At 47.6% G+C, this 26,534-nt stretch overlaps 1 protein-coding gene across 1 annotated transcript in view; it reads right to left on the minus strand.

Annotated features, from left to right (window-relative positions):
* The window catches only part of LOC140732863 (glutathione hydrolase 5 proenzyme-like), a 128,431-nt gene that overhangs the window by 39,790 nt on the left and 62,107 nt on the right, over positions 1-26,534 (minus strand). Inside the window, exons 4-5 of the mRNA XM_073055493.1 lie at positions 15,594-15,783; positions 226-395 (exon numbers count right to left, since the gene is read on the minus strand). Coding sequence (XP_072911594.1) covers positions 226-395; positions 15,594-15,783 — 360 coding nt within the window. The remainder of the gene's footprint in view (positions 1-225; positions 396-15,593; positions 15,784-26,534) is intronic.

Below are 26,534 nucleotides of genomic sequence, written 5' to 3' on the forward strand. Positions count from 1 at the left end.
TAGCCCGCCCACCCACCGTACCTGTGAGAGGAAACCCACATGGTCACGGGAGAACGTACAAACTCCGTACGGACTGCAGTGGGCATTGAGCTGGTGCAGTAAAGCTTTACGGGAGCCACTGCGCTAGTGTACGGCCTTTTCTCCCCACCTCCACCCAAAGCAGCCACAAACACACCTGATTTCTTTGATGGTCTGAAACTGCACGAGGATGAATGAGACACCTACCGTTATTTGTTGCAGGAGAGGCATTCTCAATATCTTTGAGAAGGTTCCGTGTGATCTCTCCTTCATAGAAAGCCTCAGGGCCTTTCGATGCAATGGTCTCCAGTGTTTTAGCAAGCTCAGAGTACTGCACATTGTCACGGAGCCTCCCATCACTCTTATAAAACAAATCACTGAAAGAAAAATATTTATTGATTAAAAGTGAGGTGCAATTTTTCCGTTCAACCGACTGCTTCCCCGGCATACTCTGGGCACACCCATACTAATCCATACTGGAACACATGGATTAACTTATTTCCACCAGCAAAGATTACATCACTGAATCTGACAATCGGAAGTGACTAACAGGGTGGGAGAGAAAAACACATTTTGATTTAAAAAAAGCATTTTTTAACAGCCAGCTCCTGAGGAAGGTAAGGGAGGACCTCTGACGGACTGAGCTTGGCAGGTTAGTGAAGAAAGCGTTTGTCAGGCTTACAGTCGGGACACTGGGTGGAGGAGTTAGGATGTTACAGCTGTACAAGTCAATGAGAAGATTACACTTGGAGCGCTGAACAGCCCAGCTTGTTCATGCCAACCACATGTCTGCATTTGATCCCTATACCTGGACCTTCCCTATCAATCTCCCTGTCCAAACATCGTTCAGATGCCATTATTCTAACATTTCCTCTGGTAGCTCGTTCCATATGTAAGACCATAAGCTATAGCAGCAGAAGTAGGCCATTCGGCCCATTGACTCTGCTCTGCCATCCAGTCGTGGGCTGATCCACTTCTTCCAGTCATCCCCACTCCCCTGCTTTCTGCCCATACCCCTTGATGCCCTGGCTAATGAAGAACTTATCTATCTCTGCCCTAAATGCACCCAATGACTGGCCTCCACAGCCACTCATGGCAACAAATTCCACAGATTTACCACCCTCTGACTAACGTAATTTCTCCACATCTCTGTTCTAAATGGACGTCCTTCAATCCTGAAGTTGTGCCCTCTTGTCCCCGACCGTGGGAAATAACTTTGCCATATCTAATCTGTTCAGGCCTTTTAACATTCAGAATGTTTCTGTGAGATTCCCTCTCATTCTCCTGAACTCCAGGGAATACAGACCAAGAGCTGCTAGACGTTCCTCATACGGTAACCCTTTCATTCCTGGAATCATTCTCGTGAATCTTCTCTGAACCCTCTCTAATGTCATTATATCCCTTCAAAAATAAGGAGCCCAAAACTGCACACAATTCTCCAAGTGTGGTCTCACGAGTGTCTTATAGAGCCTCAACATCACATCCCTGCTCGTACATGCTATACCTCTAGAAATGAATGCCAATATTGCATTCGCCTTCTTCACCACCGAGTCAAACTGCAGGTTAACCTTTAGAGTATTTTGCACAAGGACTCCCAAGTCCCTTTGCATCTTTCATTTTGAATTCTCTCCCCATCTAAATAATAGTCTGCCTGTTTATTTCTTCCACCAAAGTGCATGACCAAACACTTTCCACTTTCCACTTTCATTTGCCACTTCTTTGCCCATTCCCCTAAACTATCTAAGTCTCTCTGCAGGCTCTCTGTTTCCTCAACACTACCTGCTCCTCCATCTATCTTTGTATCTTCAGCAAATGTAGCCACAAATCCATTAATCCCATAGTCCAAATCATTGACATACATCATAAAAAGCAGCACTCCCAACACCGACCCCTGTGGAACTTCACTGGTAACCGGCAACCAGCCAGAATAGGATCCCTATTACCTTTCTCTTTATTATATACTATTAGATTAATACTTTGTTTGATCTTGGTAATGTTTATTTTACCTTTTATTCGAACTGTTATTGATACAGATATTTGTGATAATTCTCCTCTTGTTTATATATATATATATATATATATATGTACTTTTTTTATTTAATTAATAAGAAGATTGATAACGAAAGAAATAGGATCCCTTTATTCCCACTCTCTGTTTTCTGCCGACCAGCCAACGCTCCACCCATGCTCCACCCATGCTAGTAACTTCCCTATAATTCCATGGGCTCTTATAAGCAGCCTCATGTTATTATTAATGCTTTTTGAGATAGTGATTTAGATGCATATCATATTTTTTTACTGAGTTAAGTATTGTATGTAATTAGTTTTGCTACAACAAGTGTATGGGACATTGGAAAAAAGTTGAATTTCCCCATGGGGATGAATAAAGTATCTATCTATCTATCTATGTGCGGCACCTTGTCAAAGGCCTTCTGAAAATCCAAATACATCACATTTGCTGCATCTTCTTTGTCTTCCCTACTTGTAATTTCCTCAAAGAATTGCAGTAGATTTGTCAGGTAGGATTTTCCTTTCAGGAAGCCATGCTGGCTTTGGCCTATCTTGTCATGTGCCTCCAGGTATTCCGTAATCTCATCCCTAACAGTCGATTCCAACAACTTCTCAACCACTGACATTCTCCACTCTGCATGGAAAGGTTACTCCCTCAATTCCCTTTTGAATCTTTCCCCTCTCACCTTAAATCAATGTCAAGTTTTAGACTCAGCTATACTGGGGAAAGGTCTAATGGTCTGAGGGGTAATCTCCAAGGTTACCCCTCAGACTCTTATGCTCCAGGGGGATAAAAAAACACATCCTATCCAGACTCCCCCATTTGAGCCCTCCTGTCTTCAAACATCTTTGTGAATCATTCCTGCACCTTGCCCCACTTAATGATATCTCAGCTATACCCGGGCAGCCAGAACTGCACCCAATCCTCAGTGTGATCGCACCAATGTCTTGTAGAATTGTAATACGATATCGTACCCAGAACTGCACCCAATCCTCAGTGTAATCACACCAATGTCTTGTGGAATTGTAATATGACATTGTAACTCTGTACTCAGTGTCCCAACTGAAGGCAAACATTGTCAAATGCCTTCTTCACCTCCCCGTCTACCTGTGATGTCACATTCAGTGAACTATGTACCTATACCCTTAATTCTCTCTTTTCTACTACACTCTCCGGAGCCCTGTCATTCGCTGCGCAAGTCCTGCCCTGAATGCCTCACGCTTACCCAAATTAAAGTTCATCTGGCCTTACTAGGCCTACTTCACCAGCCATCGAGAAGTTGGTTACTGTTCACTGTGATCAAGGTGCCACACCATGGTCAGTGGCTTCCAGTCCGAGTAACAACCTTCCACCAAGACAATTCAGTATCAGATTGGTTAGCTCACCCTGCATGCAACCTTCTGGATTAGCCCACTGTACAGCACCTTCTCAAAGGCCTTGTAAAGTCCATGAAGACATATCTACAACATTTCCCTCATCAATCCATTTTGTTACCTCTTCAAAAACTCAACAGAATTTGTGGGACATGGTTACCCACGCACAAAACAATAGTGACTATCCCTAAAACCGTAAGATGTAGGAGCAGAAAGAGGCCATTTGGCCCATTGATTCTGCTCCACGGTTCCATCTTCCCTGATTTATTATCCCTCTTAACCCCGTTCTCCTTCCTTCTCCCCGTGATATTTGATGCCCTCACTAATCAAGAATCTATCATTTTGGGCTTTAAATATTCCCAGTGACTTGGCTCCCACAACTAACTGTGATAATGAATTCCACAAATTCACTACCTCCTGGCTAAAAAAAAAAATCCTCCTAATCTCTGTTCTAGAATTATTCTGAGGCTGTGCCCTCTGGTCCTAGGCTACAGGAAGCGTCTTCTCCACACCCACTCCATCTTTGTCTTTCAATACATGATATGTTTCACTGAGCTACCTCCTCATCCTGAACTCCAGTGAGTGCAGGACCAGAGACATTAAATGCTCCCCATATGTTAACCCTTACATTCTGGAATCATCCTTGTGATCCTCCTGTGCACCCACTCCAATGCCAGCACAACCTTTCTTTAAATAAGGGGCTCAAAACTGCTCACAATACTCCAAATGCAGTCTAAAAAATGCCTTATAAAGGCTCAGCATTACATCCTTGCTTTTATAATCTAGTCCTCTTGAAATGAATGCTAACTTTTCATTTTCCTTCCTTACCACTGACTCAACCTGCAAGTTTGCCTCTCTGCTTCAGCAAAACTACCTGCTCCTCCAGTCTTCTTGACCCATTCCATAATCTAATGAAAGATCATTACTAATGCCTCCACAACATTTTCAGAGTACTGGGGTGTAGTCCATGTGGTCCAGCTGACGTATTGACCTTAAGATCTTTCAGCTTCATACTCGAGTCAAGTATGATTTCTCCTGAGGGATTGTCTATTGGTGGGTCCTCGAGTCGAGTATGATTTCTCCTGAGGGGTTGTCTATCGGTGGGTCCTCGAGTAGAGTATGATTTCTCCTAAGAGGTTGTCTATCGGTGAGTCCTCGAGTCGAGTATGATGATCTCCTGAGGGGTTGTCTATCGGCGGGTCCTCGAGTTGAGTATGATTTCTCCTGAGGGGTTGTCTATCGGTGGGTCCTCGAGTCGAGTATGATTTCTCCTAAGAGGTTGTCTATCGGTGAGTCCTCGAGTCGAGTATGATAATCTCCTGAGGGGTTGTCTATTGGGTCCTCGAGTCGAGTATGATTTCTCCTGAGGGGTTGTCTATTGGGTCCTCGAGTCGAGTATGATTTCTCCTGAGGGGTTGTCTATCGGTGGGTCCTCGAATCGAGTATGATTTCTCCTGAGGGGTTGTCTATCGGTGGGTCCTCGAGTCGAGTATGATTTCTCCTGAGGGGTTGTCTATTGGTGGGTCCTCGAATCGAGTATGATTTCTCCTGAGGAGTTGTCTATCGGTGAGTCCTTGAGTCGAGTATGATTTCTCCTGAGGGGTTGTCTATTGGTGGGTCCTCTAGTCGAGTATGATGATCTCCTGAGGGGTTGTCTATCGGTGGGTCCTCTAGTCGAGTATGATGATCTCCTGAGGGGTTGTCTATTGGGTCCTCGAGTCGAGTATGATTTCTCCTGAGAGGTTGTCTATCGGTGTGTCCTCGAGTCGAGTATGATTTCTCCTGAGGGGTTGGCTATCGGTGGGTCCTCGAGTCGAGTATGATTTCTCCTGAGGGGTTGTCTATTGGTGGGTCCTTGAATCGAGTATGATTTCTCCTGAGGAGTTGTCTATCGGTGAGTCCTCGAGTCGAGTATGATTTCTCCTGAGGGGTTGTCTATCGGTGGGTCCTCTAGTCGAGTATGATGATCTCCTGAGGGGTTGTCTATTGGGTCATCGAGTCGAGTATGATTTCTCCTGAGGGGTTGTCTATCGGTGGGTCCTTGAATCGAGTATGATTTCTCCTGAGGGGTTGTCTATCGGTGGGTCCTCGAATCGAGTATGATTTCTCCTGAGAGGTTGTCTATCGGTGGGTCCTCGAGTCAAGTATGATTTCTCCTGAGGGGTTGTCTATCGGTGGGTCCTCGAATCGAGTATGATTTCTCCTGAGGGGTTCTCTATCAGTGGGTCCTCAAATCGAGTATGATGATCTCCTGAGGGATTGTCTATCAGTGGGTCCTCGAGTCGAGTATGATTTCTCCTGAGGGGTTGTCTATTGGTGGGTCCTCGAGTCGAGTATGATTTCTCCTGAGGGGTTGTCTATTGGGTCCTCGAGTCGAGTATGATGATCTACTGAGGGGTCGTCTATTGGTGGGTCCTCTAGTCGAGTATGATGATCTCCTGAGGGGTTGTCTATTGGGTCCTCGAGTCGAGTATGATTTCTCCTGAGGAGTTGTCTATCGGTGGGTCATCGAGTCGAGTATGATTTCTCCTGAGGAGTTGTCTATCGGTGGGTCCTCGAATCCAGTATGATTTCTCCTGAGGAGTTGTCTATCGGTGAGTCCTCGAGTCGAGTATGATTTCTCCTGAGGGGTTGACTATCGGTGGGTCCTCGAGTCGAGTATGATTTCTCCTGAGGGGTTGTCTATCGGTGGGTCCTCGAGTTGAGTATGATTTCTCCTGAGGGGTTGACTATCGATGGGTCCTGGAGTGGAGTATGATTTCTCCTGAGGGGTTGTCTATCGGTGGGTCCTCGAATCGAGTATGATTTCTCCTGCGGGGTTGTCTATCGGTGGGTCCTCGAGTCGAGTATGATGATCTCCTGAGGGGTTGTCTATCGGTGGGTCCTCGAGTGGAGTATGATTTCTCCTGAGGGGTTGTCTATCGGTGGGTCCTCGAATCGAGTATGATTTCTCCTGAGGGGTTCTCTATCGGTGGGTCCTCGAATCGAGTATGATGATCTCCTGAGGGATTGTCTATCAGTGGGTCCTCGAGTCGAGTATGATTTCTCCTGAGGGGTTGTCTATTGGTGGGTCCTCGAGTCGAGTATGATTTCTCCTGAGGGGTTGTCTATTGGGTCCTCGAGTCGAGTATGATGATCTACTGAGGGGTCGTCTATTGGTGGGTCCTCTAGTCGAGTATGATGATCTCCTGAGGGGTTGTCTATTGGGTCCTCGAGTCGAGTATGATTTCTCCTGAGGAGTTGTCTATCGGTGGGTCATCGAGTCGAGTATGATTTCTCCTGAGGAGTTGTCTATTGGTGGGTCCTCGAATCCAGTATGATTTCTCCTGAGGAGTTGTCTATCGGTGAGTCCTCGAGTCGAGTATGATTTCTCCTGAGGGGTTGACTATCGGTGGGTCCTCGAGTCGAGTATGATTTCTCCTGAGGGGTTGTCTATCGGTGGGTCCTCGAGTTGAGTATGATTTCTCCTGAGGGGTTGACTATCGATGGGTCCTGGAGTGGAGTATGATTTCTCCTGAGGGGTTGTCTATCGGTGGGTCCTCGAATCGAGTATGATTTCTCCTGCGGGGTTGTCTATCGGTGGGTCCTCGAGTCGAGTATGATGATCTCCTGAGGGGTTGTCTATCGGTGGGTCCTCGAGTGGAGTATGATTTCTCCTGAGGGGTTGTCTATCGGTGGGTCCTCGAATCGAGTATGATTTCTCCTGAGGGGTTGTCTATCGGTGGGTCCTCGAGTCGAGTATGATTTCTCCTAAGGGGTTGTCTATCGGTGAGTCCTCGAGTTGAGTATGATTTCTCCTGAGGGGTTGTCTATCGGTGGGTCCTCGAATCGAGTATGATTTCTCCTGAGGGGTTGTCTATCGGTGGGTCCTCGAGTCGAGTATGATTTCTCCTGCGGGGTTGTCTATCGGTGGGTCCTCGAGTCGAGTATGATGATCTCCTGAGGGGTTGTCTATTGGGTCCTCGAGTCGAGTATGATGATCTCCTGCGGGGTTGTCTATTTAAAAAAACTAAGCTAAGCAAACCTAAGCTAAACAAAGTACTTCTTCGCACAGTGGCTAGAACTGTTTGACAAGGATACATGCAAACACTTTGCCTGTTATTGACACGAGAGAGATGCCTCCGTAATTGCCAAGATCTGCCATGTCTCCCTCTTCAAAATAGTCTCTATTAGACCTCCCCTGAGCTCAGAGGGCACTTGTTACTTTTCCCAGACCTTCAGGAGCAAGGTGTGAGTGTGGTTCAGGAGTGCTGGTCCACCTTCCTTAAGGACCTCTGCGGCAATCCTGTCAACACCAGCGGCTTTGTTGCTTTTCAAACTCCTGATGACATCATGGACCTCTTTCATACTGGGAGGTTGCCGCTTGTCTTCTCACACAAGTCTCTGCAGGATTTTCCAACTGTGTCAACTCTGCACACTTTGATCTGTAATGGATTCTATTCTCTGCAAACTATGATCTGCTATGGGTTCTATTCTCTGCAAACTATGATCTGCTATGGGTTCTATTCTCTGCAAACTATGATCTGTAACGGGTTCTATTCTCTGCCCACTTTGATCAGTAACGCATTGCATTCTCTGACACTTCGATCTGCTATGGGTTCTATTCTCTGCAAACTATGATCTGTAACGGGTTCTATTCTCTTGCCACTTTAATCTGTAAGGGGTTCTATTCCCTGCCCACTTTAATCTGTAAGGGGTTCTATTCCCTGCCCACTTTGATCTGTAACGGGTTCTATTCTCGGCCAATTTGATCTCTAATATGCTCTGTTCTCGGCCAATTTGATCTCTAATAGGTTCTGTTCTCGGCCAATTTGATCTGTAACGGGTTCTATTCTCTTGCCACTTTAATCTGTAAGGGGTTCTATTCCCTGCCCACTTTGATCTGTAACGGGTTCTATTCTCGGCCAATTTGATCTCTAATAGGTTCTGTTCTCGGCCAATTTGATCTGTAATGGGTTCTATTCTCTCCCCACTTTGATCAGTAACAGGTTCTATTCTCTACCCACTTTGACCTGTAATGGATTCTATTCTCTACTCATTGATATGTAATGGGTTCTATTCTCTGCACACTTTGATCTGTAATGGATTCTATTCTCTGCAAACTATGATCTGTAACGGGTTCTAATCTCTGCCCACTTTGATCCATAAGGGGTTCTATTCTCTCGAATAGAACCCGAAGGATAGAGTAAAGCTGGTGTTGTCGGCAGTAATACAGGATCGAACTTATTGAATTCTTGTTCAGAAGGAAGTGACCTGCGTCTGAGATAACCCCTGCTTTGTGAGAGCAGAAAGGGTTTCCAACATTTCACTTAGGAGAAGGCCAGTGCCCTTATGCAATTCCCTTCGTCGTAAATCTTTCGGGCAAGGCATATTTCAGCTAGGATCAGCAGTAACGTCACGTCGTCAAGGAATTCATTACTTCAAGAAAGTCTCTCCTAATTGACTATGTAAATCATTTGGACTTTTGCATTTATCATTTCAAGAACTGTGTTCGCATTTATCACTTTAAGAACTGTTTGAGTTAACTTCCGGTTAAGTTAGTCATTTGATAACTTTTCATTTGTCGTTGAGCTGAGTTTTAAATAAATGTTTCTTTGTCTATAGAAAAATAGTCTCAAGTCTATATTCATTGTTGCCGTATCATAACACTGCAAACTTTTGTCTGTAATTCTCTGCCCACTTTGATCTGTAACGGGTTCTATTCGCTCGCCATTTTGATTTGTAGGGAGTTGTACTCTGACCACTTTGATTTGTAATGGTTTCTATTCTCTGACCACTTTGATTTGTAATGGGTTCTGCTCTCTGCGCACTTTGTTCTGCAAAGATTTCTATTCTCCACTCACTTTGATCTGTAACGGGTTCTATTCTCTGACCACTTACGGGTGGTCTCTTTGTATACTTGCTGAATTTCTTATTCTCTTTTACATTATCTGGCAAAGCCATATGTTCATACCCCTTTAGTGATTCACTTTTGGCCAGCAGCTGTACCTGATTATACCTCCATTTTCCTGATGAGAGCTTTAATATCCCATGTTATGATCATGCTAGCCTTGCCCATCACTCTGTTGGCCCTGAGCCTCTGTATCTGACTTTGAAGACTCCCACTTGCAAGAAGACCCTTTATCCGCTACTAGGCTCTCCCACGCTACATTTGCAAATTTTGTGGTTATGTGTTCTTCACAATATTGAACTGCCAGTCCTGTCTTTTCCTCTGCTACTTTTGTCACGACTATATTATCCTACTCCCACGTGCCAAAACAGCCCTGACTTTCCTGACATGCTTCTTGCCTGAAAGCAAATGCTGTTTAGTGTATCCGAACTTTGTTTCTGCCTGCCTTGTACCTGCCTGTCCTGTTGGCTGAGCTTGCTCGCTTTAACTAATATTTTTGCCTCAACATGCCCATCTGCCACAGTACCACTCGAGATTCAACCCTAGTTAAACCTCCCCTTGAATTGGCACCACATCTCTCAGCCAGAATACTCGTCCCCCTCCAGTTCAGGTGCAGTGGATGTTGAGTTTGAGGGCAGGGTACAGGATTACTTGCAGATTCTTCACATTGTGGAAGAACAGAGGGACCTTGGGTTTCGTATCCACGGATCCTCAAAGCTCCACGCAAGTTGATAGGGTGGTGAAGAAGGTGTCTGGGGTGTGTTGGTCAGGGGATTGAGAACAAGTGCCGCGCGGTAATGTTACGGCTCTATAAGACCCTGGTTAGACCACGCGGAATATTGTGTTCATCTCTGGTTGCCTTATTATAAAAATGATGTGGAAGATTTAGAGAGGGTGAGGGGAGATTTACGAGGATGCCGAATTAGGGAGCATGTCTTATGAGGATAGGTTAAGTGAGCTAGGGATTTTCTCGTTGGAGCCAAAGATTATGAGAGATGACTTGATAATGGTGTACAGGGGACTTAGACTGCTTGGGCAGTCAGCAGTTTTTCCCTCCGGGGTGGAAATGGCTCTTACGAGGGGGCATAATTTTAAGATGATTGGAGGAGAGTGTAGGGTAGATGTCAAAGGTTTTGCGGGGAGGGTGACGGGAGCGTGGATCACGCTCCCGAGAGTGGCGGTAGGGGCCGATACATCTCTTACGTGGATAGAATACTGGAAGGCTGCACAGGATTGAAATGTGGGCGGGCACATCGAGGACCAAAGGGCCTGCGTTCCATGTTTAAAAAAGCTGATCCCTTCCCTCAGCCGTTTGCCCTATCTCGTCTTTCTTTGATTGCCAGCAGAGAACACTTCCTGCTGAGGTGCTGCTTTTTAACCTTCCCATACTCATTCTGCAGGAACACACCCTCCTCCTGCCCATGTACAATGGCTGCCCATCCCCCTCCTTCACCACTCAGGCAGACAGCACACCGTCTTGGAATCTCACTTAAAGCCACAGAAACTCCTGTCTGTCCCAGCTAGTTACTGCCGGTCGGTCTTGCAGTCACAGAAACTCCTGTCTGTCCCAGCTAGTTACTGCCGGTCGGTCTTGCAGCCACAGAAACTCCTGTCTGTCCCAGCTAGTTACTGCCGGTCGGTCTTGCAGCCACAGAAACTCCTGTCTGTCCCAGCTAGTTACTGCCGGTCGGTCTTCTTGTCTCCACTTGCCCTGTCGTGTTGCGGACCTGGCTGCTGTTGCTCCACGCCGCAGTCACCCCAACCCCTAGCTAAATCTGAAAAAGGTAAGGGGGATCCTGCATGCTCTGCCTACCCCCTCTACATCCCCAGAGGTCACCCGGTGATGCACCATCAATAACTCTCTCTGAGACGTGAAGGCGAGATATCGGCTTTTATTGACTGGAAGAAAGAACGAGCAGTAACTGACCACCACACTACATCCTGGAGACTGAGGGCCGGGCTCAGGCCCCAATCGCCTTTATACCGGGGTTTGTGGGAGGGGCCACAGGAGCAGTCAGCGGGGGTGGGGGGGACCGTGTCCAGACAGGTACATGTAGTTCACCACACCCAGCCTGCACCATAGGCATGACCACCTCATTCACGCACACTGTCCGTGATGTTCCTGGCACAGGATCTGACTGCACCCTGGGGGAGATGCTTGGTGCCTTCTGGTGTTTGGAAAGGAAGAGGGGTCAGACTGTGCACGGGTCAGACAGCCTGGCCAGGAGATTCTGCAGGCACTGAAAAAGCTGGAGGAATTCAGCAGGTCAGATGAATAAACAGTCGATATTTTGTAAAGAGGCAGAAGCCAGAATGTGAAGCTGGGGGTAGGGGAGGAGCCGAGTCTGGCAGGTGACAAGTGAGGGGGGAAGGTGGACGGGTGGGAGAAGGGAATGATGTAATAAACTGGGAGCTGATAGGTGAAAGAGGGAAACATTTCAAAGTAAATTTATATTCAAAGTATGTAAATAGGTCCAGGTACTATCTTGAGATTCATTTTCTAGCAGGCATTTATATGGAAATACAGTAGAATTTTATGAAAAACTACACATGAACAAAGACTTGACAAACTCTGCAAATTAAGATAATACTGAGAACACGGGTGAAAGTGAGTGAAATCAGTTCCGAGTTGAGGTAAGTGAATTTGGACATGCTGGTTCAAGAACCTGATGATTGCAGGGTAGGAACTGTTCCTGAAGCAGGAATGGTAGAGCCCTGGGCTCCTTCCTGACGGCAGCAGTGAGAAAAGGAAGAAGAGCTGAATAAGACGGGGTTTAAGACAAGAGGAGAGCAGGTGGGGAACTGTTGGGAGTCATAAGGATATCACGGGGGGTGAAGGGAAATGGTAACAGCAGAACCATGATATAGACAAAGACAAACTAGACAGATTACCAGCAGAACATCTGCAGAATCACTTGTGCGCAGGCTGGCTGATGTTTGTGGCAAGTCACTGGGGAGGCCCATTCACAGTTTGTGTGGGTCTCTGAAGGGAGACTCGAGTGAACTTATGAGGACATTCAGTTACAGGGTGTAGAGGTGACTAGCACATCACGTAGTCACTGCACATTCCATTGCACCCCTGCGCTGAGGAGCTATGTAAAAGTCAGTGCTGGCCTCACACACATCCAGGCTGGTGAGTGGCAGCAAGTCACCTGGTTTAGGGACTGCAGGTCAGTGTATGGGAGGGGTTTGGGGATTCAGGTCAGTGTATGGGAGGGGCTTGGGGATTCAGGACAGTGTATGGGAGGGGCTTACGGATTCAGGACAGTGTATGGGAGGGGCTTACGGATTCAGGACAGTGTATAGGAGGGGTTTGGGGATTCAGGACAGTGTATGGGAGGGGTTTGGGGATTCAGGACAGTGTATGGGAGGGGTTTGGGGATTCAGGACAGTGTATGGGAGGGGTTTGGGGATTCAGGACAGTGTATGGGAGGGGTTTTGGGATTCAGGACAGTGTATGGGAGGGGTTTGGGGATTCAGGACAGTGTATGGGAGGGGCTTACGGATTCAGGACAGTGTATGGGAGGGGCTTACGGATTCAGGACAGTGTATGGGAGGGGCTTACGGATTCAGGACAGTGTATAGGAGGGGTTTGGGGATTCAGGACAGTGTATGGGAGGGGTTTGGGGATTCAGGACAGTGTATGGGAGGGGTTTGGGGATTCAGGACAGTGTATGGGAGGGGTTTGGGGATTCAGGACAGTGTATGGGAGGGGTTTTGGGATTCAGGACAGTGTATGGGAGGGGTTTGGGGATTCAGGACAGTGTATGGGAGGGGCTTACGGATTCAGGACAGTGTATGGGAGGGGTTTGGGGATTCAGGACAGTGTATGGGAGGGGTTTTGGGATTCAGGACAGTGTATGGGAGGGGCTTACGGATTCAGGACAGTGTATGGGAGGGGTTTGGGGATTCAGGACAGTGTATGGGAGGGGTTTTGGGATTCAGGTCAGTGTATGGGAGGGGTTTGGGGATTCAGGACAGTGTATGGGAGGGGCTTACAGATTCAGGACAGTGTATGGGAGGGGTTTGGGGATTCAGGACAGTGTATGGGAGGGGTTTTGGGATTCAGGACAGTGTATGGGAGGGGTTTGGGGATTCAGGACAGTGTATGGGAGGGGTTTGGGGATTCAGGACAGTGTATGGGAGGGGTTTGGGGATTCAGGACAGTGTATGGGAGGGGCTTACGGATTCAGGACAGTGTATAGGAGGGGTTTGGGGATTCAGGACAGTGTGTGGGAGGGGTTTTGGGATTCAGGACAGTGTATGGGAGGGGTTTGGGGATTCAGGACAGTGTATGGAAGGGGTTTGGGGATTCAGGACAGTGTATGGGAGGGGTTTTGGGATTCAGGACAGTGTATGGGAGGGGTTTGGGGATTCAGGACAGTGTATGGGAGGGGTTTGGGGATTCAGGACAGTGTATGGGAGGGGCTTGGGGATTCAGGACAGTGTATGGGAGGTGCTTAGGGATTCAGGACAGTGTATGGGAGGGGTTTGGGGATTCAGGTCAGTGTATGGGAGGGGTTTGGGGATTCAGTACAGTGTATGGGTGGGGCTTGGGGATTCAGGACAGTGTATGGGAGGTGCTTAGGGATTCAGGTCAGTGTATGGGAGGGGTTTGGGGATTCAGGACTGTATGGGAGGGGCTTGGGGATTCAGGACAGTGTATGGGAGGGGCTTAGGGATTCAGGACAGTGTATGGGAGGGGCTTGGGGATTCAGGTCAGTGTATGGGAGGGGCTTTGGGATTCAGGACAGTGTATGGGAGGGGCTTAGGGATTCAGGACAGTGTATGGGAGGGGTTTGGGGATTCAGGTCAGTGTATTGGAGGTGCTTAGGGATTCAGGACAGTGTATGGGAGGGGTTTGGGGATTCAGGACAGTGTATTGGAGGGGTTTCGGGATTCAGGACAGTGTATGGGAGGGGTTTGGGGATTCAGGTCAGTGTATGGGAGGGGTTTTGGGATTCAGGTCAGTGTATGGGAGGGGCTTGGGGATTCAGGTCAGTGTATGGGAGGGGTTTGGGGATTCGGGACAGTGTATGGGAGGGGTTTGGGGATTCAGGTCAGTGTATTGGAGGGGTTTGGGGATTCAGGTCAGTGTATGGGAGGGGTTTGGGGAGTCAGGTCAGTGTATGGGAGGGGTTTTGGGATTCAGGTCAGTGTATGGGAGGGGCTTGGGGATTCAGGACAGTGTATGGGAGGGGTTTGGGGAGTCAGGTCAGTGTATGGGAGGGGTTTTGGGATTCAGGTCAGTGTATGGGAGGGGCTTGGGGAGTCAGGTCAGTGTATTGGAGGGGTTTGGGGATTCAGGACAGTGTATGTGAGGGGTTTTGGGATTCAGGACAGTGTATTGGAGGTGCTTAGGGAGTCAGGTCAGTGTATGGGAGGGGTTTGGGGATTCAGGACAGTGTATGGGAGGGGTTTGGGGATTCAGGACAGTGTATGGGTGGGGTTTGGGGATTCAGGTCAGTGTATGGGTGGGGTTTCGGGATTCAGGACAGTGTATTGGAGGGGTTTTGGGATTCAGGACAGTGTATTGGAGGGGTTTGGGGATTCAGGTCAGTGTATGGGTGGGGTTTCGGGATTCAGGACAGTGTATGGGAGGGGTTTGGGGATTCAGGTCAGTGTATGGGAGGGGTTTGGGGAGTCAGGTCAGTGTATGGGAGGGGTTTTGGGATTCAGGTCAGTGTATGGGAGGGGCTTGGGGATTCAGGACAGTGTATGGGAGGGGTTTGGGGAGTCAGGTCAGTGTATGGGAGGGGTTTTGGGATTCAGGTCAGTGTATGGGAGGGGCTTGGGGAGTCAGGTCAGTGTATTGGAGGGGTTTGGGGATTCAGGACAGTGTATTGGAGGTGCTTAGGGAGTCAGGTCAGTGTATGGGAGGGGTTTGGGGATTCAGGACAGTGTATGGGAGGGGTTTGGGGATTCAGGACAGTGTATGGGTGGGGTTTGGGGATTCAGGTCAGTGTATGGGTGGGGTTTCGGGATTCAGGACAGTGTATTGGAGGGGTTTTGGGATTCAGGACAGTGTATTGGAGGGGTTTGGGGATTCAGGTCAGTGTATGGGTGGGGTTTCGGGATTCAGGACAGTGTACGGGAGGGGTTTAGGGTTTGAAGAGGCCCACATGCTTGACTACTACCTTCTAAGGCTGGTATTAAATGCCATGTGAAGTAATTTGAGATATTTCACTATGTCTCCTCCTACGGTTTGTTTTGGTAGAATTTGCTTCAGATCTTGAGTGCGCTGAGCTGAGTTAGACTCCTTGCCAACCACAGTCAAACGTATCTCAAATGTTTCACTTACCCAAGAGAAGATTTTCTGATTTGCAGCTTTGGATGTCTGATAAAAGTCCTTAAATATTCCGGGAATGCGAATCCTTCCTTTGCAAGCTGTATCGATGGTTCAAACAGGGAACGCCAGGGCAATTTCCCAAAGAGCTGGTGTGCCTGCCAGTAACCCTCTATTTCTCCTGGCACACCAATCCACTGAGGCCCTGGGTGAAAACACAGACACAGAAACCACGCTTACATCAAAGGCCACTGGGATATTGCCTATGCATTCAACGTGTTGTGTGTTCAGAGATGCACCTTCTTCCTGTCAGCTCGAACTAGCCTGGCCGTTCTCCTCTGACCTTGCTCACTAAGAAGGAGTTTGGCCCACAGAGCCACCACTCACTGGATTTCTCTTCACACCATTCTCTAGAGACTGTTGTGCATGAAAATCCTAGGAGATCATCAATTTCTTAGATACTCAAACCACCCCATCTGACACCAACAATCATTCCACGTTCAAAGTCACATTTCTTTCTCATTCTGATGTGTGGTTTGAACAACAACTGAACCTCCTGTTCATGCTTTTATGCACTGAGTTGCTGACACCTGATTGAATGATTTGATCCTTGCATTAATGAGAAGGTGTACAGGTGGCCACTGAGTGTGTGCGTGCACGGTATAAATTTATTCAAAGGGTGTGGATTTCACAGGCTGAAAAAGCGTCCAGTTGCTCTGGACAATGGTGGCTTTAGTCTCTGGGGTTTGGTTTTCCAAATCAGCAGAGTACACCGCACAGGTGGTGGCGACTATTGTGCTTTTGCTACCCTTGAACTTCAAGCAAGTAGAGTTGTGGGTTTGGAAGGTGCCGGCCAATGGCCTGAATGAGAATGAGGTAAACTGGATCAGGAAGTTTGCAGGTGACACCAAGTCTCTCAAAGCTTGCAACAGGATCTGGGCTTGTGAGAATTAAGGTCGATGGACGTAGCAGAGGCATGTACGATGCTGTAGACGTCATTGAATGGTGGCTGAATGAAGATTATAGCTGGGGCTTAACGTCCAAGGATACAGATTGTATCGAAAGGACAGGCAGGAAGGCAGAGAGGGTGGGGTGGCTCTGTTGGTAAAAAAATGAAATCAAACCTTTCGAAAGAGGTGACATAATCAGAAGGTGTAGAATCCTTGTGGGTAGAACTAAGGAACTGCAAGGGCAAAAAGACCCTGATGGGAATTATATATGACTTCCAAACAGCAGTAAAGATATAGTCTACAATTTTCAACAGGAGATAGAAAATGCTTGACCAAAGGGCAATGTAACAATAGTCATCGGGGATTTCAATACGCAGGTAGATTGGGAAAATCATGTTGATGCTGGATCTCAAGAGAGGGAATTTGTAGACTGCCTACGAGATGGCTTTTTAGAGCAGTTTGTGGTGGAGCCCACTAGGGGATCAGCAACTCTGAATTGAGGGTTGTGTAATGAACCAGAACTGATTAGGCAGCTTATGGTAAAGGAACCTTTAGGGGCCAGTGATCATAACAATGATAAACCCTGGAGAATCTAGAGTCAGATGTATCAGTATTACAGTTCAGTAGTACAGAGGCACGAGCGAGGAGCTGGCCAAAATTAATTGGAAGGGAACACTAGCAGTGATGAGAGCAGAGCAATGGCAGCTGGAGTTTCTGAGAGAAGTTCCAAAGGCACAAGATAGACGCATTCCAAATAGGAAGTAGTATTCTAAAGGCAGGGTGATGTGACCGTGGCTGACAAGAGAAGTCAAAGCCAACATAAAAGCTAAAGAGAGGGCATATAATAGAGTAAAAATTAGTGGGAAGTTAAAGGATTGGGAAACTTTTAAAAACCAACAGAAGACAACTAAAAAAGTCATCAAGAAGGAACAGTTGGAATACAAAGGTAAGCTAGTTAATAATATTAAAGAGGATACCAAAGGTTTCTTCAGATTCATAAAGTGTAAAAGAGAGGCAGAAGTAGATATTAGACTGTGGGAAAATTATGCTGGAGAGGTAGTAACGGGGTCAAGGAAACGGCGGACAAGCCGAGTAAGTATTTTGCGTCCATCTTCACTGTGGAACACAGTAAGTAAACCTGACATTACTAGGGACACAGCAGGCCAGGCAGCACCTATAAGGAGAAGCACTGTCGATGTTTCGGGCCGGGACCCTTCATCAGGTCCTGGCCTGCTGTGTTCCACCAGCATTTTGTGTGTGTTGTTTAAATTTCCAGCATCTGCAGATTTCCTGGTGATTACTAGGGAAAAGATGCTTGGGAGACTGAAGGTAGATGAGTCACCTGAACCAGACGGTGTGCACCCCAGGAGTCTGACAGAGGGGCCTGAAGTGATTCTGGAGGCTTTAGTAATGATCTTTCAAGAATCACTAGATTCTGGAAGACTGAAGAATTGCAAATGTCACTCCACTCTTCAGGAAGGGAGGGAGGCAGAAGACAATACAATACAAAGATAGATGGCGGGGGGCAGTAGTTTTGTTGAAGCAAAGTATCTACAGAAGAACTTAAACAGATTAGAGAATGGCAAAGAAATGGAGATGGAATACAGCGTCAGGAAGTGTACGTTTATACTCTTTGCTAGAAAAAATAAAAGCATGGATTATTTTCTAAATGGAGAGAAAAATTCAAAAATCTGAGGTGCAAAGGGACTTGGGAGTCCTCCTGCAAGATTCCCTAAAGGTTAATTTGCAGGCTGAGCCTGTGGCGAGAAAGGCATTCAAGAGGACTAGAATATAAGGTTCACAAACGTGACTGCAGGATTAAAAGGCTTTTCAGATGAGGAGTGCCTGATAGGTCTGGGCCTGCACTTCCTGGAATTCAGAGCGGGTGGGGATCGCATTGAAACCTATCAAATGCTGAAAGGCCTCGACAGAGTGGATGTGGAGAGGATGTTTCTTGTGGTGGGTAAGTCTACGACCAGAGGACACAACCTCAGAATAGAAGGATGTCCATTTAGAACAGAGACGAAGAGGAATTTCTTTAGCCAGAGGGTGGTGATTCTGTGGAATTCATTGCTGAGGCGACTGTGAAGGCCAAGTCATTGGGTATATTTAAGGCAGAGGCTGATAGGTTCTTGAACAGTCAGGGATGCAGGGAGAAGGCAAGAGATTGGGGCTGGGAGGGAAATAGACCAGACTCGATGGGCCAAATGGCCCGATTCTGCTCCTATATCTTATGGCCTTATGGAGTTAGAAGTTGAATTAATTCCAGCAGGTTGGGCTTTTTTCGGGTCATATAACTCCATGGGTCTAAACATCACCAACTCTTCATTATTTAAGGCCCAACACACACCTCTGGCAACAATTTCTTGGAAGTGTCATCGTACTGTGCCATCCAGCAAAAGGCCCCCCGGGCCACTGCGTGTTTGCTGAAAATGAACTGATTTAAATTGATCTCATCTGTCTTCACAGGATCCATGTCCATCCATTTGCTGCCAAATGATGTGCCTGTCCAAATGCCCCTCGCTTTTCCATTCCCTTCGAGTGATCCTACCCTCCTCGTAACTATTCTATATTTTAATGTAAGTGTACAATTCCGTTAGACACAGGAGCAAAACTAGGCCGCTCACCCCATCCAGCCTGCTCTAGCATTCTGTCACAGCTGATTGACATTCCCGATCAACCCCGTCCAGCCGTCATCGCCTGTAACCTGTGACGCTGTCACTAACCTCTGCCTTAACTACACCCAATGACCTGGACTCCACAGCTGACAGTGGCAAAGCAGTACAGACAAAATGCTGGTGGAACACAGCAGGTCAGGCAGCATCTATAGCGAGAAGTACAGACGACGTTTCAGGACCCTTCTCCCTGTCGATGCTGCCTGGCCTGCTGCGTTCCACCAGCATTTTGTGTGTGTTGTTATCTGGATTTCCAGCACCTGCAGATTTCCTCGTGAGTGGCAGAGTATTCCACAGATTCACCACTCTCTGGGTAAAGCAATTCCTCCCCATCTCCATTCTAAAGGGACATCCCTCTGTTAGAATCAGAGAACACTACAGCACAGAAAACAGGCCATTTGGCCCTTCTAGTCTGTGGCGAAACTTTATTCTGCTAGTCCCATTGACCTGCACCCAGTCCGTAACCCTCCAGACCTCTCCCATCCATGTATCTATCCAACTTATTCTTAAAACTTAAGAGTGAGCCTGCATTTACCACGTCAGATGGCAGCTCGTTCCACACTCCCACCAGTCTCTGAGTGAAGTTCCCCCTAATGTTCCCCTAAACCTTTCCCCTTTCACCCTAAAGCCATGTCCTCACATATTTATCTCTCCTAATCTAAGTGGAAAGAGCCTACTCACATTTACTCTGTCTGTACCCCTCATAATTTTGTAAACCTCTATCTTCTCATTCTTCTACACTCCAAGGAATAAACTCCTAACGTGTTCACTCTTTCCCTGTAACTCAACTCCTGAAGACCCGGCAACATCCTAGTAAATCTTCTCTGCACTCTTTCACTCTTACTGATATCCTTCCTATAGTTAGGTGAACAGAACTGTACACAATACTCCAAATTTGGCCTCTCCAATGTCTTATACAACCTCACCATAACATCCCAATTCTTATACTCAATATGAAGGCTGGGGAGCCAAAAGCCTTCTTTACAACCCTAACTACCAGTCTTGCCACTTTCAGAGAATTATGTATCTGAACTCCCAGATCCCCTTCTTCCTCCACACCCCTCCACAACCTCATTCTGAGTTTGCCCACTGACCCAGTTACCCAGGGCTGCTGCTGGGAAACTCTTTCCGTTGCCTGTCCCAGCTGAAACCAGATACACAATATCTACTTCCCTCCCTCCCTTCCCCTCACACTCGGTGTCTCGTCCCTCCCTCACTTCCTCACACTCGGTGTCTCGTCCCTCCCTCACTCCCTCACACTCTGCATCTCGTCCCTCTCTCACTCCCCTCACACTCTGCATCTCGTCCCTCTCTCACTCCCCTCACACTCTGCATCTCGTCCCTCCCTCACTCCCTCACAGTTAATGTCTCGTCCCTCCCTCACTACCCTCACACTCAGTGTCTCGTCCCTCCCTAACTCCCCTCACACTTGGTGTCTCGTCCCTCCCTCACTCCCTCACACTCGGTGTCTCATCCCTCCCTCACTCCCCTCACACTCTGCGTCTCGCATCTCCCTCACTCCCCTCACACTCGGTGTCTCGTCCCTCCCTCACTCCCTCACACTCGGTGTCTCGTCCCTCCCTCACTCCCTCACACTCGGTGTCTCATCCCTCCCTCACTCCCCTCACACTCTGCGTCTCGCATCTCCCTCACTCCCCTCACACTCGGTGTCTCGTCCCTCCCTCACTCCCTCACACTCGGTGTCTCGTCCCTCCCTCACTCCCCTCACACTCTGCGTCTCGCATCTCCCTCACTCCCTCACACTCTGCGTCTTGTCCCTCCCTCACTCCCTCACAGTTGATGTCTCGTCCCTCTCTCACTCCCCTCACACTCGGTGTCTCATCCCTCCCTCACTCCTTCACAGTTGATGTCTCGTCCCTCCCTCACTCCCCTCACACTCTCTGTCTCATCCCTCTCTCACTCCCCTCACACTCGGTGTCTCGTCCCTCCCTCACTCCCCTCACACTCGGTGTCTCGTCCCTCCCTCACTTCCCTCACACTCAGTGTAACGTCCCTTCCTCACTCCCCTCACACTCTGCGTCTTGCATCTCCCTCACTCCCCTCACACTCGGTGTCTCGTCCCTCCCTCACACTCGGTGTCTTGTCCCTCCCTCGCTCCCTCACACTCTGCGTCTTGTCCCTCGCTCACTCCCTCACACTCTACGTCTTGTCCCTCCCTCTCTCCCCTCACACTCGGTGTCTCGTCCCTCCCTCACTCCCCTCACACTCAGTGTAACGTCCCTTCCTCACTCCCCTCACACTCTGCGTCTTGCATCTCCCTCACTCCCCTCACACTCGGTGTCTCGTCCCTCCCTCACACTCGGTGTCTTGTCCCTCCCTCGCTCCCTCACACTCTGCGTCTTGTCCCTCGCTCACTCCCTCACACTCTACGTCTTGTCCCTCCCTCTCTCCCCTCACACTCGGTGTCTCGTCCCTCCCTCACTCCCCTCACACTCAGTGTAACGTCCCTTCCTCACTCCCCTCACACTCTGCGTCTCGCATCTCCCTCACTCCCCTCACACTCGGTGTCTCGTCCCTCCCTCACACTCGGTGTCTTGTCCCTCCCTCGCTCCCTCACACTCTGTGTCTTGTCCCTCGCTCACTCCCTCACACTCTACGTCTAGTCCCTCCCTCTCTCCCCTCACACTCGGTGTCACGTCCCTCCCTCACTCCCCTCACACTCAGTGTAACGTCCCTTCCTCACTCCCCTCACACTCTGCGTCTCGCATCTCCCTCACACTCAGTGTCTCGTCCCTCCCTCACACTCGGTGTCTTGTCCCTCCCTCGCTCCCTCACACTCTGCGTCTTGTCCCTCTCTCACTCCCCCTTACACTCTACGTCTTGTCCCTCCCTCTCTCCCCTCACACTCGGTGTCTTGTCCCTCCCTCGCTCCCTCACACTCTGCGTCTTGTCCCTCGCTCACTCCCTCACACTCTACGTCTTGTCCCTCCCTCTCTCCCCTCACACTCGGTGTCTCGTCCCTCCCTCACTGCATGAGACCATAAGATTTAGGAGCCAAGTAGGCCATTCATCCCATCGTCTGCCCCGCAATTCAATCATGGCTGATCCATATAACCATATAACAATCACAGCACGGAAACAGGCCATTCCGGCCCTCCTAGTCCGTGCCGAACTCTTAATCTCACCTAGTCCCACCTACCCGCACTCAGCCCATAACCCTCCACTCCTTTCCTATCCATATACCTATCCAATTTTACCTTAAATGACACAACTGAACTGGCCTCTACTACTTCTACAGGAAGCTCATTCCACACAGCTATCACTCTCTGAGTAAAGAAATACCCCCTCGTGTTTCCCTTAAACTTTTGCCCCCTAACTCTCAAATCATGTCCTCTCGTTTGAATCTCCCCTACTCTCAATGGAAACAGCCTATTCACGTCAACTCTATCTATCCCTCTCAACATTTTAAATACCTCGATCAAATCCCCCCTCAACCTTCTACGCTCCAATGAATAGAGACCTAACTTGTTCAACCTTTCTCTGTAACTTAAGTGCTGAAACCCAGGTAACATCCTAGTAAATCGTCTCTGCACTCTCTCTAATTTATTGATATCTTTCCTATAATTCGGTGACCAGAACTGTACACAATATTCCAAATTTGGCCTTACCAATGCCTTGTACAATTTTAACATTACATCCCAACTTCTGTACTCAATGCTCTGATTTATAAAGGCCAGCGTTCCAAAAGCCTTCTTCACCACCCTATCTACATGAGACTCCACCTTCAGGGAACTATGCACTGTTATTCCTAGATCTCTCTGTTCCACTGCATTCCTCAATGCCCTACCATTTACCCTGTATGTTCTATTTGGATTATTCCTGCCAAAATGTAGAACCTCACACTTCTCAGCATTAAACTCCATCTGCCAACGTTCAGCCCATTCTTCTAACCGGCATAAATCTCCCTGCAAGCTTTGAAAACCCACCTCATTATCCACAACACCTCCTACCTTAGTATCATCAGCATACTTACTAATCCAATTTACCACCCCATCATCCAGATCATTTATGTATATTACAAACAACATTGGGCCCAAAACAGATCCCTGAGGCACCCCGCTAGTCACCGGCCTCCATCCCGATAAACAATTATCCACCACTACTCTCTGGCATCTCCCATCTAGCCACTGTTGAATCCATTTTATTACTCCAGCATTAATACCTAACGACTGAACCTTCTTAACTAACCTTCCATGTGGAACTTTGTCAAAGGCCTTGCTGAAGTCCATATAGACTACATCCACTGCCTTACCCTCGTCAACATTCCTCGTAACTACTTCAAAAAATTCAATAAGGTTTGTCAAACATGACCTTCCACGCACAAATCCATGCTGGCTACTCCTAATCAGATCCTGTCTATCCAGATAATTATAAATACTATCTCTAAGAATACTTTCCATTAATTTACCCACCACTGATGTCAAACTGACAGGTCTATAATTGCCAGGCTTACTTCTAGAACCCTTTTTAAACAATGGAACCACATGAGCAATACGCCAATCCTCCGGCACAATCCCCGTTTCTAATGACATCTGAAAGATCTCCGTCAGAGCTCCTGCTATCTCTACACAAACTTCCCTCAAGGTCCTGGGGAATATCCGGTCAGGACCCGGAGATTTATCCACTTTTAAATTTCTTCATCCAATTAAATTTCACCATCCAATTCACCCAGTCATCCCTACTCCCCTGCCTTTTCCCCGTACCCTTTGATGCCCTGGCTAATCTAGAACCTATCTATCTCTGTCTTAAATACACCCAATGACTCGACCTCCACAGCCGCCTGTGGCAACAAATTCCACAGACTTACCACTCCTCAGTTCGAAATGGACGTCCTTCAATCCCGAAGTCATGCCCTCTTGTCCTCGACTCCCCTACCATGGGAAATAACTTTGCCATATCTAATCTGTTCAGGCCTTTTAACATTCGGAATGTTTCTATGTGATCCCCCCTCATTCTCCTGAACTCCAGGGAATACATCCCAAGAGCTGTCAGACGTTCCTCATACGGTAACCCTTTCATTCCTGGAATCATTCTCGTGAATCTTCTCTGAACCCTCTCCAATATATTCTTTCTAAAGTAAGGAGCCCAAAACTGCACACAATACTCCAAGTGTGGTCTCACGAGTCGCTTATAAAGCCTCAACATCACATCCCTGCTCTTGTATTCTATACCTCTAGAAATGAATGCTAACACTGCATTCACCTTCTTCACCACCGACTCAACCTGCAGGTTAACCTTTAGGGTATCCTGCACAAGGACTCCCAAGTTCCTTTATATCTCTGCATTTTGAATTCTCTCTCCATCTAAATAATAATCTGTCCGTTTATTTCTTCCACCAAAGTGCATAACCATACACTTCCCAACATTGTATTTCATTTGCCACTTCTTTGCCCATTCCCCAAAACTATCTAAGTCTCTCTGCAGGCTCTCTGTTTCCTCAACACTAGCCACTCCTCCATCTATCTTTGTATCATCAGCAAATTTAGCCACAAATCCATTAATCCCATAGTCCAAATCATTGACATACATCGTAAAAAGCAGCACTCCCAACACCGACCCATGTGGAACTTCACTGCTAACCGGCAGCCAGCCAGAATAGGATCCCTTTATTCCCACTCTCTGTTTTCTGCTGATCAGCCAATGCGCCACCCGTGCTAGTAACTCCTCTGTAATTCCATGGGCTCTTATCTTGCTAAGCAGCCTCCTGAACGGCACCTTGTCAAAGGCCTTCTGAAAATCCAAGTACACCACGTCTACTGCATCTCCTTTGTCTACCCTGCTTGTAATTTCCTCAAAGAATTGCAGTAGGTTTGTCAGGTAGGATTTTCCTTTCAGGAAACCATGCTGGCTTTGGCCTATCTTGTCATGTGCAACCAGGTATTCTGTAATCTCATCCCTAACAATCGATTCCAACAACTTCCCAATCACTGATGTCAGGCTAACAGGTCTATAGTTTCCTTTCTACTGCCTCCCACCCTTCTTAAATAGCGGAGTAACATTTACAATTTTCCAGTCATCCGATACAATGCCAGAATCTATCGATTCTTGAAAGATCATCGTTAATGCCTCCACAATCTCTCCAGCTACTTCCTTCAGAACCCGAAGATGCATTCCATCAGGTCCAGGAGATTTATCCACCCTCAGACCATTAAGCTTCCTGAGCACCTTCTCAGTTATAATTTTCACTGCACAAACTTCACTTCCCTGACACTCTTGAATGTCGGGTATACTACAGATGTCTTCCACTGTGAAGACTGATGCAAAATATGCATTCAGTTCCTCTATCATCTCTGCATCTCTCATTACAATATCTCCAGCATCATTTTGTATTGATCCTATATCTACCCTCAGCTCTCTTTTACCCTTTATATATTTTAAAAAGATTTTAGTATCTTCTTTGATATTAGTCACCAGCTTCCTTTCATAATTCATCTTTTCCTTCCTAATAACCTTCTTAGTTTCCTTCTGCAAGTTTTTAAAAGCTTCCCAATCCTCGATCTTCTCACTAGCTCTGGCTTCCTTGTATGTCCTCTCTTTTGCTTTTACTTTGGCTCTGACTTCACTTGTCATCCACTGTAATGTCCTTCTTCCCTTTGAAAATTTCTTCTTGTTTGGAATATATCTGTCTTGCACTTCCCTCATTTTTTGCAGAAACTCCAGCCATTGCTGCTCTGCTGTCCTTCCTGCAAATGTCCCTTTCCAGTCAACTTCAGCCAGTTCCCTCCCCATGCCATTGTAACTTCCTTTATTCCACTGAAATAACCGACACATTGGATTTTATTTTTTCCCTCTCAAATTTCAGTGTGAACTCGATCACATTGTGATCACTGTTCCCTAAGGGTTCCTTAACCTTCAGCTCCCTTATCACCTCCAGATCATTGCACAACACCCAATCCAGCACAGCTGATCCCTAGTGGGCTCAACAACAAGCTGTTCTAAAAAGCCATCCCTTAGACATTCTACAAATTCTCTCTCTCAAGTCAGTACTGACCTGGTTTTCCCAATCCACTTTCATTTTCAAATTCCCAGTGATTACCATGACATTGCCTTCTGAAATGCCTTTTCTATCTCCTGCTGTAGTTTGCAATCCACATCCTGGCTGCTGTTTGGACGCCTGTATACAACTGACAATAGGGTCCTTTTACCCTTGCTATTTCCACTTGCCAACTCCTACTCACACTCAGTGTCTTGTCCCGCCCTCACTCCCCCCACGCTCTGCCTCGCTCCATCTTCCTCATTGCCCAACCCACCATTTCCCTCACTGTCCCATCACTCCACAAGCATCCTCCTTCATCTTCCACTTTTGTGCT

This window comes from Hemitrygon akajei, chromosome 9 (genome assembly GCF_048418815.1).
Source record: "Hemitrygon akajei chromosome 9, sHemAka1.3, whole genome shotgun sequence".
NCBI classification, from domain to species: Eukaryota; Metazoa; Chordata; class Chondrichthyes; order Myliobatiformes; family Dasyatidae; genus Hemitrygon; species Hemitrygon akajei.